The following is a 20,453-nucleotide window of genomic DNA, read 5'->3' as shown; positions in this document are numbered from 1 at the left end:
GGTCGTAACAAATGACGTAGCTGAAGGCTATGCTAAACTGTCGTCTCTGTAAATGAGAGCGGATGTAAACAGTGAACCATCGCTAGCAAAGTCGGCTGTACAACTGGGGTGAGTGCTAGGGAGTCTCTCTACACTAGACCTGCCGTGTGGCGGCGCTCGGTCTGCAATCACTGATAGTGGCGACAGGCGTGTCCGACGTATACTAACGGACCGCGGCCGATTTAAAGGCTACCACCTAGCAAGTGTGGTGTCTGGCGGTGACACCACGCTGATTACGTAAGTATATCCGGCTTGTTCTTTTCCGAATAATAGAAGCCTTTGCGTAATCGAAAACTAGACTCCTTCTGACAACGATCAGGAGCCGACCAGATGACAGACGTCTTCGTCAGCTTTCGTGTTTCCTGTGTCAAAGCTGTGCCAAACTGGGAACACGACATTCTAGTATGAAACACAATATATACATAATTATCAGACTAAAATTGAAAAAAATTGAAATATATTTAACTTATTTTTTTTCTTTTATCACACTAGAAGCGTTAGTTACATCTGAGACACATCATGGTGACTTGACGTTAGTGAAGCCTGCCTTTAGGGTGACTAAGGCCTGTTATCAACACCTCACTGAGTTTGAACGAGGTTGTTTAATAGGGATATGAGAAGCTGGATGTTCCTTCAGGATTTTGCAGAAAGACTTGGCAGGAACGTAGCCACTGTACATGGCTGCTGGCAGCTGTGATCACGAGAATGTACGGTTGCAAGAGGACCGGACTCGAGAAGGTGACGTGGCACTACCGAGAGGGAAGACCATCGTGTTCGGTGTATGGCTCTGGCGCAACGTACTGCATCCGGGGCGACAATCTCAGTAGCCTTTGTCATGACAGTGACACAACGAACACTTACAGATTAGTTACTTCAAGGGCAGCTCAGAGCCAGGCGCTCCGTATCGTAAATTCCACTGACCCCAAAAATACCGTCATTTGCGGCTTAAGTGGTGTCAACTCAGACAGAGCCCCACTTTCCTGTGCAAGTCTTATACAAATGAAACGCGGCAGGTTCCCTGGAGGTCGCCCGTTAACGACTGTTAATCATCAAAGATAACTATACAGCATCACTCACTTCCTTATATGATTAGTGGGTCCTAATTTGTGAGTTTGTTAGATATTAGCTGCAGCTGATTACAATTTAGTTGATTGTGAGCTACAGATATACTCTAATTACAATGGGCAGCTAATTCTTACAAGTATTGGTATTTAATTTCTAAGATCTTAACTAACTCTACTGCCTCCAGCGTCACAGTTGTGCCATATATATATATATATATATATATATATATATATATATATATATATATATATATATATATATATATATGGTGAGTTGACGTTAGTGAATCCTGCCTTTAGGGTGACAAAGGCACCGTTATCAACACCTCGCTGAGTTTGAACGAGGTATATATATACAGGGTGAGTCACCTAACATTACCGCTGGATATATTTCGTAAACCACATCAAATACTGACGAATCGATTCCACAGACCGAACGTGAGGAGAGGGGCTAGTGTAATTGGTTAATACAAACCATAAAAAAATGCACGGAAGTATGTTTTTTAACACAAACCTACGTTTTTTTAAATGGAACTGCGTTAGTTTTGTTAGCACATCTGAACATATAAACAAATACGTAATCAGTGCCGTTTGTTGCATTGTAAAATGTTAATAACATCCGGAGATATTGTAACCTAAAGTTAACGCTTGAGTACCACTCCTCCGTTGTTCGATCGCGGGTATCGGAGAGCACCGGATTACGTAGGGATCCAAAGGGAACGGTGATGGACCTTAGGTACAGAAGAGACTGGAACAGCACATTACGTGCACATGCTAACACCTTCTTATTGGTCTTTTTCACTGACGCACATGTACATTGCCATGAGAGGTGAGGTACACGTACACACGGGGTTTCCGTTTTCAATTACAGAGTGGAATAGAGTGTGTCTCGACATGTCAGGCCAATAGATGTTCAATGTGGTGGCCATCATTTGCTGCACACAATTGCAATCTCTGGCGTAATGAATGTCGTACACGCCGCAGTACATCTGGTGTAATGTCGCCGCAGGCTGCCACAGTACGTTGTTTCATATCCTCTGGGGTTGTAGGCACATCACGGTACGCATTCTCCTTTAACGTACCCCACAGAAAGAAGTCCAGAGGTGTAAGATCAGGAGAACGGGCTGGCCAATTTATGCGTCCTCCACGTCCTATGAAACGCCCGTCGAACATCTTGTCAAGGGTCAGCCTAGTGTTAATTGCGGAATGTTCAGATGCACCATCATGCTGATATCACATACGTCGACGCGTTTCCAGTGGGACATTTTCGAGCAACGTTGGCAGATCATTCTGTAGAAACGCAATGTATGTTGCAGCTGTTTAGGCCCCTGCAATGAAGTGAGGACCAATGAGGTGGTCGCCGATGATTCCGCACCATACATTTACAGTTCACGGTCGCTGTCGCTCTACCTGTCTGAGCCAGCGAGGATTGTCCACGGACCAGTGATGCATGTTCCGTAGATTCACTGCCCAGTGGTTTGTGAAACCCGCTTCATCGTTAAACAGGTAGAACTGCAACGCATTCTCTGTTAATGCCCATTGACAGAATTTCACTCGATGATTAAAGTCATCACCATGTAATTGCTGATGTAGCGACACATGAAACGGGTGAAAGCGGTGACGATGCAGTATGCGCATGACACTACTTTGACTCAGTCCACCGGCTCTCGCAATGTCCCGTGTACTCATGTGTGGGTTCATGGCAACAGCAGCTAACACACCAACTGCACCCGCTTCTCCTGTGACGGGCCTGTTACGGACCAGTGCTTTGTGCACTTTGCCTTCTCCTGATTGGTTAACATGGCTTCTTTGGCACTTCCCCTCATCCACTACCTACGTGCTGCGATCCTAAAATAGAAAAAAACTTTGATAGTTGTAAACAATTCGACACAAGTTTCATATTTGTTTCTTACTTCTAGCCTGAATTTATGTAATCAGGGAAAGACTTTTCGGACACCCTGTATTTCAACAGAGACCAGTCAGTTTTCGGAAATGTGTCAGCAGACCCGCATACCACCCTTAATTTACGCTGGAGGATGATGGTTCAGATGGCTCTGAGCACTATGGGACTTAATTGCTCTCGTCATCAGTCCCCTAGAACTTAGGACTACTTAAACCTAACTAACCTAAGGACATCACAAACATCCATGCCCGAGGCAGGATTCGAACCTGCGACCGTAGCGGTCGCGCGGTTCCAGACTGTAGCGCCTAGAACCGCTCGGCCACTCTGGCCGGCTACGCTGGAGGAGCTCACTCTCAGTCATCTCTTATGACCTGGGCACCTGTAAAAGGAAAACATTTAAATTTGTGAAAGGATAAGTTGGGTTTAGCTTTAACAATTCTGTTCCACAAAATACTGGGATGTGCTGAAAAACAGTGTCTCCAAATTTTTTATGTGAAAATTCTTGTAGGTTTTTGAATAAAAGAAAATTTAGTAACATTCTACATCTTTATTCTTCATGTCTGTATATTTCTTTCTCTACGTACTCGCCTTGGCAATGGCCTTGCCGCAGTGTATACACCGGTTCCCGTGAGATTCCCGAAGTTAAGCGGTGTCGGGCGTGGTCGGCTCTTGGATGGGTGACCATCCAGGCCGCCATGCGCTGTTGCCATTTTTCGGGGTGCACTCAGCCTCCTGATGCCAACTGAGGAGCTACTCGACCGAATAGTAGCGGCTTCGGTCAAGAATACCACCCTAATGACCGGGAGAGCAGTGTGCTGACCCCACATCCCTCCTATCCACATCTTTCACTGAGGATGACATGGCGGTCGGATGGTCCCTGTAGGCCACTCGTGGCCTGAAGACGGAGTGCTTTTTTTATTACGTACTCGCCTTGGGAACGAGCACATTTCTCTCCACGAGAGACCAGTTTGGTGTTACCGTCGCGCCTTAATCACCACAAAGTGAAGTCCGCGAAAGTGTTCTTCAACTTTTTGAAACAGATGAATATACGAGGCGTGTTTTTTAAGTGAGTACCGTTTTGAAATTAAAAAAAAGACGTTCTAAGATATCTCAATAATTTTATTTTTACGTCAAAGCCTGTACCTTCATCTACGCACTGACGCCATTACAGTCTGATTCTTCCTTGTTTACGTTGTGCACTGAGTGTTTAAGATGCCCCCGATAATCGTGAGTCCCGCCGACTGTGAAGTACGGGCTGTTATAAGATTTCTTAGTGCTAAAAGCGATCGATATTCATCGTGATATCTGTGCAGTTTACGGAGAAAACATTACGAGTGATGGAATGGTAAGAAAGTGGGTGAGAGCATTTAAAGATGGCCGCACAAATGTGCATGATGAACAACGGAGTGGGCGTCCTTCGGTCGTTAATGAAAGTTTAGTGCAGGAAGTGGACGATAAGGTGAGAGAAAACAGGCGCTTTAGGCCTACGATTTCGTCGTTGCGGAATGACTTTCCTAATGTTTCTCGTAGTGTTTCGTATAGCACTGTGACCGAGCACTTCAATTGCCGAAAATTGTACGCAAGTTGCGTACCGAAAATGTTGACGGATGTGCACAAAACCAAACGTTTAGACAGTGCATTGACTTTCCTTGAGCGGTACCACAACGACGGTGATGATTTCTTAAGCCAAATTGCTACGGGCGATGGAACGTGGGTGGCCTACGTCACACCAGAAACAAAGCAACAGTCCATGGAAGTTGAGCAAGGGCATCGTTTTGCTGCAAGACAATGCCCGTCCGCACCTGGCGATTCAGACCAAAGATCACATCTTTTCGATGGGAAACTCTAGATCATCCTCCGTACAGCCCCGATCTTGCGCCCAGTGACTACCATCTGTTCCAGCACTTGAAGAAACACCTGGGCGGTCAGCTTCTTCACGACGATGACGAAGTCAAAACAGTGGTGATGCAGTGCTTAACAAGTCGGGGGGAGACTTCTATGAGGAGGGTATTCAAAAACTGGTACAACGTTATGAGAAGTCCCTCAATATTGACGGAAATTATGTAGAAAGGTAGATTAAGGTACAGGCTTTCATGTAGAAATAAAATTATTGAGATATCTTAGCACGTCTTTTTTTAATTTCAAAACTGTATTTACATAAAAAACACGGCTCGTAGGATGGCGCAAAGTCCGGACTATATGGAGGATGATCGACGAGAGCGAACTCGAGGCGCTGGATCGCTTCAGCGTTCATGTGTGGTCTGTCAGGAGAGGTTGCCCTGTGTCTGGGCGATCTCTTAGAATTCGAAACACGATTACAGCACTCTGTTTCTCACGCACTGATAAAGTTACGTCACACACCGCCGTCTCACACCCTACAGTTGTGAGGCCTCTAGCGTCAGAGGGCTGCAAATATGTGGACGTGAAGCGTAAAGATGAAGAATGTTTTATTTTCAAAGCGTTGAGAGTTTCACACTAACAATCCGGAGGCATCACTTTTAAGCGTGCTGCAACGTCGTGTTTACGTGCAAACCGGTGACAAGTGAAATAATAAGTACAGAGGGTTTGCAAGATATTACTGATCAACAGTTTAACCCAAAGGGCACAGTATTTACACAAAAATTTTGTACAAGTGTATCATATTCACAGGTCAGAAAATACATTACACAATACCTTTCTAATTGAATTAGGTGCAAACAGGAATTTCTTATAACTTCTCTACTAACTGTAAGCTCTTCAATAATAAAAGGTAAAATCAGTTTCATTTAACGAGGACACTTGAAAAATAAAGGTGAAATAAGTTTCTTTTGAACAGGATACACAAGAAAAAAAATATATTACGCAAAACCATTCTGATTGAATTACTTGCAAACAAGAACATCTCATAACTTCTATACTAACTGTAACAACTTCAATAATAAAAGGTAAAATCAGTTTCATTTGACAAAGGGCACTTGAATAATAAAGGTGAAGTAAGTTACTTTTAAATAGGTCACCTGGGCAATAGCAATAGGACAATTCACATAATTTCCGATTTACGATTCCCATCAAGTATTTATCTTTAACATGTACATAGGTTCAACTCCCGCTGCACATAAGGTATAATTCAGAAAACTAGTCTCCTTCCTTTATGGTTTTGAAGGTAAATACACTACTGGCCATTAAAATTGCTACACCAAGAAGAAATGCAGATGATAAACGGGCATACATAGGACCAATATATTATATTAAAACTGACATGTGATTACTTTTTCACGCAATTTGGTTGCATAGATCCTGAGAAATCAGTACCCAGAACAACCACCTCTGACCGTAATAACGGCCTTGATACGTCTGGACATTGAGTCAAACAGAGTTTGGATGGCGTGTACAGGTACAGCTGCCCATGCAGTTTCAACACGGTACCACAGTTCATCAAGAGTAGTGACTGACGTTTTCTGACGAGCCAGTTGCTAGGCCTCCATTGACCAACCGTTTTCAATTGGTGAGAGATCTGGAGAATGTGCTGGCCAGGGCAGCAGTCGAACATTTTCTGTATCCAGAAGGGCCCTTACAGGACATGCAACATGCGGTCGTGCATTATCCTGCTGAAATGTAGGGTTTCACAGGATCGAATGAGGGGTAGAGCCACGGGTCGTAACACATCTGAAATGTAACGTCCACTGTTCAAAGTGCCGTCAATGCGAACAAGAGGTGAGCGAGACGTGTAACCAATGGCACCCTATACCATCACGCCGGGTGATACGCCAGTATGGCGATGACGAATACACGCTTCCAATGTGCGTTCACCGCGATGTCGCCAAACACGGATGCGACCATCATGATTCCGTAAACAGAACCTGGATTCTTTCGAAAAAATGACGTTTTGCCATTCGTGCACCCAGGTTCGTCGTTAAGTACACCATCGCAGGCGCTCCTGTCTGTGATGCAGCGTCCAGGGTAGTCGCAGCAATGGTCTCCGAGCTGATAGTCCAGGCTGCTGCAAACATCGTCGAACTTTCGTGAAGATGGTTGTTTTCTTGCCAACGTCCCCATCTGTTGACTCAGGGATCGAGACGTGGCTGCACGATCCGTTACAGCCATACGGATAAGATGCCTGTCATCTCGACTGCTAGTGATACTAGGCCGTTGGGATGCAGCACGGCGTTCCGTATTACCCTCCTGAACCTACCAATTCCATATTGGATCTTGACGAACGCGAGCAGCAATGTCGCGGTACGATAAACCGCAATCGCGATAGTCTACAATCCGACCTTTGTTACAGTCGGAAACGTGATGGTACGCATTTCTCCTCCTTACACGAGACATCACAACAACGTTTCACCAGGCAACGCCGGTCAACTGCTGTTTGTGTATGAGAAGTCGGTTGGAAACTTTTCTCATGGCAGCACGTTATAGGTGTCGCCACCGGCACCAACCTTGTGTGAATACTCTGAAAAGCTAATCATTTGCATATCACAGCATCTTCTCCTGCCGGTTAAATTTCGCGTGCGTAGCACGTCATCTTCGTGGTGTAGCAATTTTAATGGCCAGTAGTGTATATAAGGAGTATAGCAAACGGAACAGGCGCCTTGGCGTCCCAATGCAGATGAAACAACTGAATGCAAGATCCCCACTCACTGCAACCCGAAGAACTGAGTGGCCATTTTCCCCGCGGCCAAAAGAACCTCCCGTTCCCTCTGGTATTGATCGGCCAAGGCGTCGTACTCCAGGCATCGATTTAGACATGGACTAGGTGGCCGCTGCAGTGCTGAAACAGAATAGCACAAACACACAGCCACAGTGAAAAGAAACAATGTTAACAGCCCCCAGAATATATTAAGATAAAATTCTGCAAAGAGAGATCACATCAAGACAAAGGCAAATTAAAAATGGTTAAGAGTATTATCCGTAGACTTCAAATTTCAAAATACGTAAAACTGCCCCAGCACAAACAGGCTAGTTTTAAAAGGGCAACGATGAGACAAAGCATAATATTATTACACCAGTACGTCGCAGTTCCAATACAATATTGACTCTCATAAGAAAGAAGCTAGTGAAAACACGGGTAAGTCTGATTGTAAAACTAGAAAGCTTGAATGTCTACTTCTTCAATAGACAGCTGCATGGTACATAATTCAACCCCAATAGCCAAAAAGAATAACACATTGCTCAGCGTCCTGTGTAGAAGACCATGACCCAGTCACGCCTCAAGAACTTGCAATAACAGGTCCGCTTCCGCATTCCGAGCCACATACACCGGTCAAATCCAGCTAACTCCACGCAAACACTAGTTTCACTCTCTGAGCAGCGACACTTACCGGCCGTTCCGAAGGCAAAACCCAGTCTGCCCGCCACCCCACCAGCACCACCACCGGCCAAAATGGCAAAGATAAGCAACGCCAGAGGGAAACAATCGATACGGGTGAATCGAACGGAGAAAGCAACTGGCTCCGGCGTATCACATCCCCTCTTACAATCAAATTTCAGGATTTCATTTGTTACACCAGCTGATTGCGTTTTGTTTTTAAAGGTCTAACATCACGGAGTGGAACGTGGAAACGCTGACCTCGGACGATCAGAGGCGTCCTGTCCTCTCCAAATTACTGCGCACCCTTCGGCACATCACAAAAGCCATACGCCTAGGCAGAAAATGCGCCGGGCGCCAAAAATGGAATTTTCTCCAGCGGCACTTGAACAAAACAGGTGAGATACATGCGATTGCAGTCTTTCTTGGCGTATTCCACTGATGAATTATTCTCGGGTTATCAGCCGAGTGTTGGCGTCGTCTTGTGGCAACGTTTCAATGAGTTTCGTACCCATCATCTTCTGGCAAAGATGGGAGGGAGTTGACACACTTCGCCAGAAGATGATGGGCACGAAACTCATTGAAACGTTGCCACAAGACGACGCCACCACTCGGCTGAAAACACGAGGAGAATTCATCAGCAAAACAGGTGAGTCTTTATTTGTAAGTAAGTTCTTTGGGAATGCAGGTTTTCTCGGTGAATTTCAGCGGCGAAACCTTTCGAGGTATCAACCGAATCGCGGCGCCTTCGCTGGAAGATGACGAGTTAGAAATTCGCAATGTGCGAAAATTTCATCTAATATGGTATCCATGGCCCGCCCGGTTGGCCGTGCGGTACAACGCACGACTTTCTGGGCAGGAAGTAGCGCCTGGTCCCGGCACGAATCCACCCGGAGGATTGGTGTTGAAGTCCGGTGAACCGGCCAGTCTGTGGATAGTTTTTAGGCGGTTTTCCATCTGCCTCGGAGAATGCGGGCTGGTTCCCCTTATTCCGCGATTGCTGCGCAAACAAGTTCTCCGCGTACGCTTACACCACCATTACTCTACCACGGAAACATAGGGGTTACACTCGTCTGGTGTGAGACGTTCCCTGGGGGATCCACCAGGGGCCGAATCGCACCATAACTCAGGGGTTCGGTGTGGGGTGGCGGAGGGGGGAAGTGGTCTGCGGTAGTCGTCGTGGGGCTGTGGACCACTGCGGTTGTGGCGGGGACGAAGCCTCTCCGTCATTTATAGGTCCCCGGTTAACATACAACACAATACATACAATGGTATCCATACATATTATAAAAAACTATGTGTAACTGTACGCTTGTACACTGATCAGGCAGAACATTATGACCATATACTTAATAGCCAGTGTGTCCACATTAGCACGGATAAAAGCCGCAACGCGTCGTGACATGGAAGCAATGATGCCTTGGTAGGTCTCTGGAGGGAGTTGACACACATCTGCACACTCAAGTCACCTAATTCCCGTAATTTTCGGGAAAATGGGGGGGGGGGGGGGGTGCGATATGAAATCTGACGCCACAATCAGTCATATTCCAGATGTGTTCCATTGAGTTGAGATCTGGTGAGCTGGGGGACAGCACATCAATTATAACTCGCCACTGTATTCCTCAAACCTCTCCATCACACTCCTCGTCTTGTGACATGGCGCACTGTCTTGTTGAAAAATGTCACTGGCGTCATGAAGGGGTGTACATGGTATTTGTTGTATTCTCCAACAGTTTATTGAACGTAACTTCTTCTACAATACAATAGCTGGCTGTACAATAGATGTAGGCGTCCGTCGATCTAGCCGGAGATGTGGTTCCTCTCGGTCGGCTGGTACTTCGATCGGCGGTGCAGTACAGCGGCTTCGGTGATATCTTCTCGGAGACTCCGCTATAGCGGTTGCCATTAGCAGCGGACGAAGACTGGTCTGCCTTCGACCGGCCGGGCCTATATAGTGAGCTGGAGCCAGTAGAAACCCAGTTTATAAATCCGTGGCCGGATATGTCGCGGCGACCTCTGCAACTAAAGGTTCCTATTAATCGACTGGAATCTTCGGCGTGTATCCTGATGTCTTCGCCTGTTTGGCTATTGGTTTGTTTCCCTCATAGCATGGCTGTTATGCGGTGCTGCCTGTCATATAGGGGAACCCGATGGCAGACAGTACAGTATTGAACCAGTCTACGATACTTCTTGGCCACCATGGTGCCTTGCAATAGCACCATTGGAATCATGGATGCCCATGTCAATGTTCCCGAGAGCATAATGGAATGGCCACCAACTTGTCTCTGCCCAGCAGTACAGGCGTCAGGGAGCGAATTCGCGCCCTCCTGTCGACATGATGAAGGAGGTATGCCGGCCGCAGTGGCCGTGCGGTTCTAGGCGGTACAGTCTGGAATCGAGCGACCGCTACGGTCGCAGGTTCGAATCCTGCCTCGGGCATGGATGTATGTGATGTCCTTAGGTTAGTTAGGTTTAATTAGTTCTAAGTTCTAGGTGACTGATGACCTCAGAAGTTAAGTCACATAGTGCTCCTTGAACCATTTGAAGGAGGTATCGGGGTTCATCAGGCCATGCAAAGCTCTGCCACTGTGCTAACGAACAGTGCCGATGGTCACGAGCCCATTTCAGTCGTAGTTGTCTACGTTGTGTTGTTAACATTGGCACATGCATGGGTCGCCGTCTGCGGACGGCCATCGATGGAAGTGGTCGCTGCCCTGTACTCTGCCCAGCATGAAAGTCTGATGTTAGTTCCGTCACAGTTCGCCGACTGTTCTGTTTTACCAGTCCGCCCAGCCTACGACAGCCGACATCTGTAATGAGGGGTGGCAGCCCAACCCGACAACGTCTGGACGTGGTTTCATCTTGGTTTCGACACGTATTGAAGACACTCCCCACAGAACTGCTCGAAAAGCATACAAGTCGTGCAATTTACGAAATGCTCCTACAGAGACTCCTGCACATCACCACGTGGCCTCGGTCAAACTGAAATAGGTCGGGCACCTTCCCCATTCAACACACAGACTGCAGGCTCACTGATACTACATGCACCAAGCGTGTGTCTAACTAGCAGTCATTCCTCGTCAGGTGTCACTGATACACTACTGGCCATTAAAATTGCTATACCAAGAAAAAATGCAGATGATAAACGGGTATTCATTGGACAAATATATTATACAAGAACTGACATGTGATTACATTTTCACGCAATTTGGGTGCATAGATCCTGAGAAGTCAGTACCCAGAACAACCACCTCTGGCCTGTACAGACAGGTACAGCTGCCCATGCAGCTTCAACACGATACCACAGTTCATCAAGAGTAGTGACTGCCGGTCAACTGCTGTTTTTGTCTGAGAAATCGGTTGGAAACTTTCCTCATGTCAGTACGTTGTAAGTGTCGCCACCGACGCCAAACTTGTGTGAATACTCTGAGTAGCTAATCATTTGCATATCACAGCGTATTCTTCCTGTCGGTTAAATTTCGCGTCTGTAGCACGTCATCTTCGTGGTGTAGCAATTTTAATGGTCAGTAGTGTATATTATTGAAAGGAATGGCGGACCCATTTTCGAACAGGCGATGAATTCGTTTGAACCAAGGGTAATTCCTGTCTTATACTGCGGTTGCGTTCTTTGCGTTCTTTATTTTTGTTAGGGTTTGAGCTTTTTACCTTATATTAATTTTAGTTCCCGTTCTTTTGGCTGAGAGGTGGAATTTGGGTCCATACTGAGGAAAAAACCTCCCTAAAAACTTCAGTAGGGTTATTTGCATGTTAAACTAATCTATATTAATCCTCTTGCAAATATTGATCCTGTAATTCCTGCGGCATAACTTATACTTGCTGGGTTCTGTCGTAGTTGTTCAGTAGCACTTGGTGGGAACGAGTATTTATGTTTTGGAAAATTAAGCTGCATCGGTGGTTGTTTTAACGAGTGCGTTGTTTTTGATTCTGTTGTTAATCTAGGTTCTCCGTATTTTGCTGTCACTTATATCAGTCTCTGCTCTAGTAGCTGTACATGTGCTACATGGTATAGATATCTTCTATTGGCTCTTGGACTAGTATTTATCGCTGTTCGTATCATTATGTTAAATATTTTTGGTGTGTGAATGTTTGAAAAAAAAAAGGGCTCCAAGCACTATGGGACTTAACATCTGAGGTCATCAGTCCCCTAGAACTTAGAACTACTTAAACCTAACTAACCTAAGGACGTCACACAGATCCATGCCCGAGGCAGCATTCGAACCTGCGACAGCAGCAGCAGCGCGGTTCCAGATTGAGGCGCCTAGAACCGCTCGGCCACAGCGGCCGATTTGAACGTTTCATATCATCCATATTGGTGCAGCATGTTCCAGGGTTGGTATTATAAAACTGCGGTAGACATAAAGTAGATGTGGGGCTGTTGCTCCATAACTTTTTTTTATCAATTTTAAAAGTCCTAAACCTTTTCTTTCTTTCATTATTGGTTCTGTAATAGCTTGTCATCACGATGGAATCAAATGTTAGTTCAAGATATTTTACGTCTTTTTTTCGGTTCTATGGATACTTTACAGCTTATTTCTCTGTGGTTCGTCACTTTATAAACTACATTTTCACCTCTAACGGGATTTTAAGTGCATATTTGACACGTACACGAGAGGTAACTATGAACCTCAGTATCTCGTAAACGGATAAAGAAATCAGTAAAATTTTTGGAGATCGGGAATACATCGTAAGAATTTCAGCCATTTACTTGGAATCCGCGGCTCGGTTTTGGTACGAAGGAATGGGATAGTAAAAGGTTTATTTCGGGGGATGGGAGGTGGTTCCTAAGGGAACGCCCATGAAGTAATTGTGTTTCCAAAAGGCACTTAAGACTCACCGTAGGCATCAAATGCAAAAAGACAACTGAGTCGCTCCGATTGCCTAAGCAGGAGGAAATTTGTAACATTGATACTTTGGCCCCATACTGTTGGATAGCGACACTAAGAAGAGCCTTCTGTGGGGTATACAAATGGTCCCCAGCCCAAGGACTGTCCAAAACACTTGACCCTACATTTCTATCAGCAATAGAACCTGAGGTATAAGCCCCGGAAGGATCTCGTTTTTATATGCGACGTTTTGTAATATATCAGATAGCGCATGCTTCCGGCACGCATTCGGATATGGGCGACGGCGTTGCTGCAGCGTGAACGCAACGTAGCGAGACTCCTATGCAGGTATATAAGCACCGACATGTAGGCAAGGGATTAGTATGGCATTCGCGTCTTCCCTCCGTGCGTGTACTATGGAGACGTTATTACCAACTGTGTCCGAGCAGTACGAACGTGCTGTTATTCTTCTCTTGGATGCCGAAGGACGAATACCGGGAGGCATCCATTGGAGAATGAAGAATGTGTGCGGTTAAGGCGAAACGGCGGGGGAAACATCAACAGAGAATCCTACTGCTTCATGACAGCGCGCGTTCCCATATCGCGAATGTCGTAGCGCAGAAGTTACGCCAGCTCAAGTGGCGTCGGTGGAATGACAGCATCATTGCTCACGGCGATTTTTTCTGACTAGCATACCGATTCTCAACAGTACGGCCGTCCGACTGTCTCCCCCCCCCTCCCCCCCTCCCCCCCTTATATCTTATGGTGAGGACAGTATTAACTGGTCACTGCTACGTTAGCAAGTTTGAGTAGAGGAACTGTAATTTATCGTTAAGGATCCTGTGAGTGGTGTTTTTGACAGACAGAGTTCAAGTAACGTTAGTTTTATACCTTTACTCGCTCTATAGAGGAGATCACTTTTATTGTGTCTCACTGTTTAGAGGCACAAAATGCGCGGGTGTTTTCAGCTCGTTACTAAATGCAAATAAGTAGGAGGCCGAGTTGATAGGAGCTGAAGGAGTCCAGGTTGCAATACTATGCGGTTCGGCACACTGTTAGAGAGAAGGATTACTATTCAGGAAACACGTAGTACAATGAAATTACTTATCTTCATTAGTTTGTAGGACTGCAGCTGCGGCTACGATCTGACAGTCTTATAACATGGAATACCATGAACTAATACAACATATGTCCGCGGCTCGTGGACTCGCGGTAGTGTTCTCGCTTCCCGAGCACGGGGTCCCGGGTTCGATTCCCGGCGGGGTCATGGATTTTTCCTGCCTCGAGATGACTGGGTGTTGTTGTGTCGTCCTCATCATCATCATTCATCCCCATTACGGTCGGAGGAAGGCAATGGCAAACCACCTCCACAAGGACCTTGCCTAGTAAGACGGCGCTGGTCTCCCGCGTCGCTCCCCTACGCTCTGTAAAGAAGTATGGGACTCTTCATCATCAATACAACATATTCCCAGGGACTAAGCCTGATAGGCCCTCCTCAGAGAATCAATGGAAACATTACAGAATTGGCTGAGGGCCGATTATGAAAGTGCGTGTGCCTAGGCTGAAGTCTAGCTAAGAAGTGAACGAGGCACACTCCAGTTCCGCCGAGCTGCACAGCCCGCTAGAGTGCGCTGTGCTCGGCAGACGAGGGGCTGCCAACCTTGCGTTGGCGCGGCGTTGTAGTAGTATATGTGGCAATGATACTACGACTTTCAATATCACAGAACGATATTCATTCAGAGTATGTTCACCAAAGTTGGAATCTCTCTTTTTCAGTCTCCATATGTTTTCGTGTTAAGTCAGTCTAGCAGTTCTATCCTTTTCTGATTGGTCTTCATATACATTGTCACAAAGAAAGTAACATGAAGCAGTATACATTCCACTTTTTTCTAAAGATTGAATCTCGTCTTTAATTCTTGGATGTGAGGTCCGTCAGTTATGCAAAACACCGTTTTTTCTCAGTATCCAAACACGTTGCTGCACCACTGTGCCATCATCAGTGGCTTTTCGTTTTTATTTATTCTGCAATGTGAGCATTTTTGTTAAATGATTATAAAATTATGTGCATCTTTACTTCAAACAACATATCGTTTCTTTTTGTAAATACCTTTACGTTTGGTGTGCATGAATTTTCTGGATCAATTGTGTATTAATTACTAGAGGTAGCTTGCAATCTGCAACCAAACGATGTTAATGAGAAAGTTTTCTGCTGGAAGTTAACCTATCTTCTAGAACGTAATTTAGTTTGTCGCAATGTTTCCGCGCCTATATTCGCTTTTACTTACGTTTTCGTGTGCCAAGCACTTCCATTCTCCGCATCATGCTGAGGTGTTGTGATGCACACGTAACTATAACAAGTATTTTCCACAAATAACGTAGTAAAACACTCTTCACTTCAGCAAAACACAGTGTGATTGTGGTTTGTTGTGTGTCCCAGCGCAGTCACTGTTCATTTGTTCACCAGAGAGTTCGGCGCCAAATTTGAATTTTGTTTTCATTTTATCTTTGTGTGTGTGCGTGTGCGTGTGTGTGTGTGTTTTCTGTGCGCTTCTTAGCTGTGTGTGTTCTCTTTTATATGGTATTCATTTTGTGTGTAAATGGTGCGTCTTTGCAGATTTTAGTGTATCATTTTTTAGCGCGCGAGCGCGCGTGTGTGTGCGTGCGTAGATGTGTGCCTGTGTGCGTGTGTGTGCGTGTGTGCGCGTGTGAGTATTTACAAAAAGAAACGATCTGTTGTTTGAACTAAAGATTCACATAATTTTATAATCATTTATCAAAAATGTTCACATTGAAGAATTAAAAAAACGAAAGCCCACTGATGGTGGCACAGTGGTCCCGTAACATGTTTGGGTACTGAGATGGTTCAAATGGGTCTCAGCACTATGGGACTTACCTTCTGAGGTTAGTCCCCTAGAACTTAGAACTACTTAAACCCAACTAACCTAAGGACATCACACACATCCATGCCCGAGGCAGGATTCGAACCTGCGATTGTAGCGGTCGCGCGGTTCCAGACTGTAGCGCCTAGAACCGCTAGGCTACTCTGGCCGGCGGGTACTGAGAGAAAATGGTGTTTTGCATAACTGAAGAACCTCACTTCCAACAATTTTAGCTGCTAACACGGCCAATACATGGAGCTGTAAATCAAAATGATGAATATCTGGTCTTTTACGTTGAACACAATGCTGAAAGGAGTATATTGGGGCTAACTTGTATGTGGCACCAGAATAAGATAAGAATATTAATAAATTAAAATGAAACTAGTATACTATAAACGACGAATGTCTCTGATAGGCTCGATAATGTGGATTGCTGACTGTGCGCGACCGTAGAGCCAGAGATACTGTTTCTGGTCTGAGAATGTAGTGCTGGAGAGAGCTGGGCGCACACTTGTAGGTAGCTGTGTGTGAGGGAAAGGCGATGGGGTGGGCAGCTTCTGTGGTGTGCTGTGTGAAGTCACCAAGAGTTAGATTAATGCAGGTATGTCGATATTGTTGAACATGGAAGCAGAAGTCTTCATGTATACGAGGTAAAGATTCTCAATAATTACGATTTCTGTTTTTGCCAGGGCGTTAGCATAGGTGAGTTGGCTGACAATTTGTTATTGTTGAGTAACCCCACGATGTACGTAAACGTCTAGTTAGGTATTTCATTTTTGTAATGCTTTTAAGATTTGTTAACAGAGCTATGTGTAATTTGATGATTTGCATTTACGTTGGATTAATGAAGTGAGATAATACTTGCTGTTTAAATCTCATTGTTTGTGAATCAATTGTGAGTAATGTGACTTCAATTGCCAGATGTTTTTGAAAAGACAAACTTAATTTGCAATACAATTTTGCTGTATACAGTGAGTACTATCAATCCATCATTATCAGCAACGCCTCCCGGTCCAGGTCATATATTTTTCAAAGAATTTGGAATATCTTAAATGTTCTAGTTTATCAGCCAAATGAATTTCATGTGCATTTCAAGTATTATGGCCAGCATTGCACACTGCTGAGCCTGTAGTTAGTATATTTACACTTTTTTATGAGAGACCAGAATATACGCGTTCCACCGTTGCTGCTTTAGACGTAAGACCATTTAATTTAATTGTTACGTGTACAGGCACCAAACTTATTGGTTTTTTAACAGGGCTTTAGCATTCAGTGGTAAAGGGGGTGAACGTATTTTGCAGTGGCTGTTTCTTTATTGGTATTGAGAGTTGCATTACCCAACCGATTCGTGTTAAGTTTTGCTAACAATTACACAGACTAAGAACACTACTTGCACTTACAACACGCCACACGACAACTCGAGTTCAGTAGTCATTCCACAGATCAGACATTCATTCAATTTAATCGTCAAGTCTATTATACCACTTTTTAAGGAACGTTACAATGTGGACATCTACATCTACACCTGCGTGATTACACTGCTACTCACAATAAAGTGCCTGGAAGAGGGTTGAGTGAACCACCTTCAAACTGTCTCTCTACCGTTCCACTCTCCAACGGCACGCGGGAAAAACGAGCACTTCAGTTTTTCTGTGCGAGCCCTGATTTCTCTTGTAATTTTATTGTTAATTGTAACCCCTAAGTATTTAGTCAAATTTACAGCCCTCAGATTTGTGTGACAACGCGTAATCGAAATTTAGCTGATTTCTTTTAGTACTCATGTGAATAACTTCAGGTTCAATTGCCACTTTTCGCACCATGTAGCCATCTTATCTAAATAATTTTACAATTTGTTTTGGTCTTCTGATGACTTTACAAGACGCTAAATGACAGCATCCCCTGCAAACAGTCTAAGACGGCTGCTCAGATTGTCTCCTATATCGTTGATCTAGATCACGGACAATAGAGGGCCTATAACACTTCCTTGTGGAACGCTGGATATTACTTCTGTTTTTCTCGATGACTTTCCTTCTAGAACTACGAACTGTGACCTTTCTGACAGGAAATCACGAGTCCAGTCGCACAACTGAGGCGATACTCCGTCGGCACGCAGTTTGGTTAGAAGACGCTTGTGAGGATCGGTATCGAAAGCCTTCTGGAAATCTAAAAATATGGAATCAGTCTGACATCCCCTGTCGATAGCACTCATTACTTCATGGGTATAAAGAGCTAGTTGTGTTTCACAAGAACGATATTTTCTGAATCCGTTCTATGTGTCAATAAATCGTTTTCTTCGAGGTACTTCATAATGTTCGAATACAGTGTACGTTCCAAAACCATACTGCAAATCGACATTAGTGATATGGGCCTGTAATTCAGCCGATTACTCCTAAATCCCTTTTTGGGTATTGGTGTGACTTGAGAAATTTTTCAGTCTTTAGGTACGGATCTTTCTGTGAGCGAGTGGTTGTATATAATTGCTAAATATGGAGCTATTGTATTCTAAGTTTTTTTTAATAAATTTGGTGTATATTTCCGGGATTTTGCTTTGCTGACAAGTACCACTGCAGTTTTGCCTACATGTAGCATATTAACAGATGGAGCCAGGAAGTGAAAGCTGTGTTTCTGACAGAAATCTGGTCAGTTGTGTAGTTCATTACAATGTCGTCTGTCTTGTCCAGAACTGGAGGCCGAGGTGCCCGTCTACCTGGAACACGTCTCCAGCTACTCACGGAATGTTGCCCAGTTGCTCTCACATGGTGTGAGGCATATATCAGCAGCTTTGGTTCCGTTCGCATTCGACATCATGGTAAGTGACATTTCCATAACTCAGTTTGTTACACGTAAGATGGGTGAGAAAATGACACACACAGCCGCGTAAGTGGCCAGTTCTGAGAGTCTGCTTCCTATGTCTGATTCACACTGTCGTTATCTTTGCGTGTCCGATTGTGACGTTAATCATCTGTAAGAGTTCTGACTCTCCCGTACGTCTACGATACTTGTAGCGTTGTTAGAGAGAGAGAATGCCAGCTGAAAACGGATAAGGACGGTGAAAAAATTCGACCCTTTCGTCTTCCTCGTAATGTGTTAGCAGTCTGCTGAGTCAGAAATTGAATTACTAGTGCAGACTTCACGAAGAATATAATAATTCCAATCCCAAAGAAATCAGGTGTTGATAGATGTGAAAATTACCGAACTATCAGTTTAATAAGCCACGGCTGCAAAATCATAACACGAATTTATTACAGGCGAACGGAAAAACTGGTAGAAGCCGACCTCGGGGAAGATCAGTTTGGATTCCATAGAAATGTTGGAACACGTGAGGCTATACTCACCCTACGACTTATCTTAGAAAATAGATTAAGCAAAGGCAAACCTACGTTTCTAGCATTTGTAGACTTAGAGAAGGCTTTTGACAGTGTTGACTGGAATACTCTCTTTCAAATTGTGAACGTGGCAGGGGTAAAATACAGGGAGCGAAAGGCTATTTACAATTTGTACAGAAGGCAGATGACAGTTATAAGAGTCGAGGGGCATTAAAGGGAAGCAGGGGTTGGGAAGGGAGTGAAACAGGGCTGTAGCCTATCCCCGATGTTATTCAATCTGTTTATTGAGCAAGCAGAAAAGGAAACAAAAGAAAAATTCAGAGTAGGAATTAAAATCCATGGAAAAGAAGTAAAAACTTTGAGGTTCGCCGACGACATTGTAATTCTGTCAGACACAGCAAAGGACTCGGAGGAGCGGCTGAACGGAATGGAGTGTGTCTTGAAAGGAGGATATGAGATGAACATCAACAAAAGCAAAACTAGGATAATGGAATGTAGTCAAATTAAATCGGGTGATCCTGAGGGAATTAGATTAGGAAATGAGACACTTAAAGTAGTAAAGGAGTTTCGCTATTTAGGGAGTAAAATAACTGATGATGGTCGAAGTAGAGAGGATATAAAATGTAGACTGGCAATGGCAAGGAAAGCGTTACTGAAGAAGAGAAATTTGTTAACATCGAGTATAGATTTAAGTGTCAGGAAGTCATTTCTGAAAGTATTTGTATGGAGTGTAGCCTTGCATGGAAGTGAAACGTGGACGATAAATAGTTCGCACAAGAAGAGAAGAGAAGCTTTCGAAATGTGGTGCTACAGAAGAATGCTGAAGATTACATGGGTAGATCCCATAACTGACGACGAGGTATTGAATAGATTTGGAGAGAAATTTGTGGCACAACTTGACTAGAAGAAGGGATCGGTTGGTAGGGCATATTCTGAGGCAACAAGGGATCACCAATTTAGTATTGGAGGGCAGTGTGGGGAGGGTAAAAATCGTAGAGGGAGACCAAGAGATGAATACACTAAACAGATTCAGAAGGATGTAGGCTGCAGTAGGAACTGGGAGATGAAGAAACTTGGACAGGATAGAGTAGCATGGAGAGCTGCATCAAAC

General features: G+C 44.6%; 1 protein-coding gene across 1 annotated transcript in view; it reads left to right on the top strand.

The window, feature by feature from the left end:
• The window catches only part of LOC124770386, a 102,473-nt gene that overhangs the window by 45,986 nt on the left and 36,034 nt on the right, over positions 1 to 20,453 (top strand). Inside the window, exons 3-4 of the mRNA XM_047249212.1 lie at positions 8,519 to 8,691; positions 18,698 to 18,825. Coding sequence (XP_047105168.1) covers positions 8,519 to 8,691; positions 18,698 to 18,825 — 301 coding nt within the window. The remainder of the gene's footprint in view (positions 1 to 8,518; positions 8,692 to 18,697; positions 18,826 to 20,453) is intronic.

Source organism: Schistocerca piceifrons, unplaced genomic scaffold (assembly GCF_021461385.2).
Source record: "Schistocerca piceifrons isolate TAMUIC-IGC-003096 unplaced genomic scaffold, iqSchPice1.1 HiC_scaffold_822, whole genome shotgun sequence".
In the NCBI taxonomy this organism is placed as follows: Eukaryota; Metazoa; Arthropoda; class Insecta; order Orthoptera; family Acrididae; genus Schistocerca; species Schistocerca piceifrons.
The sequence above is the reverse complement of the archived record's forward strand: the minus strand, read 5'-3'. Positions and strand labels throughout refer to the sequence as shown.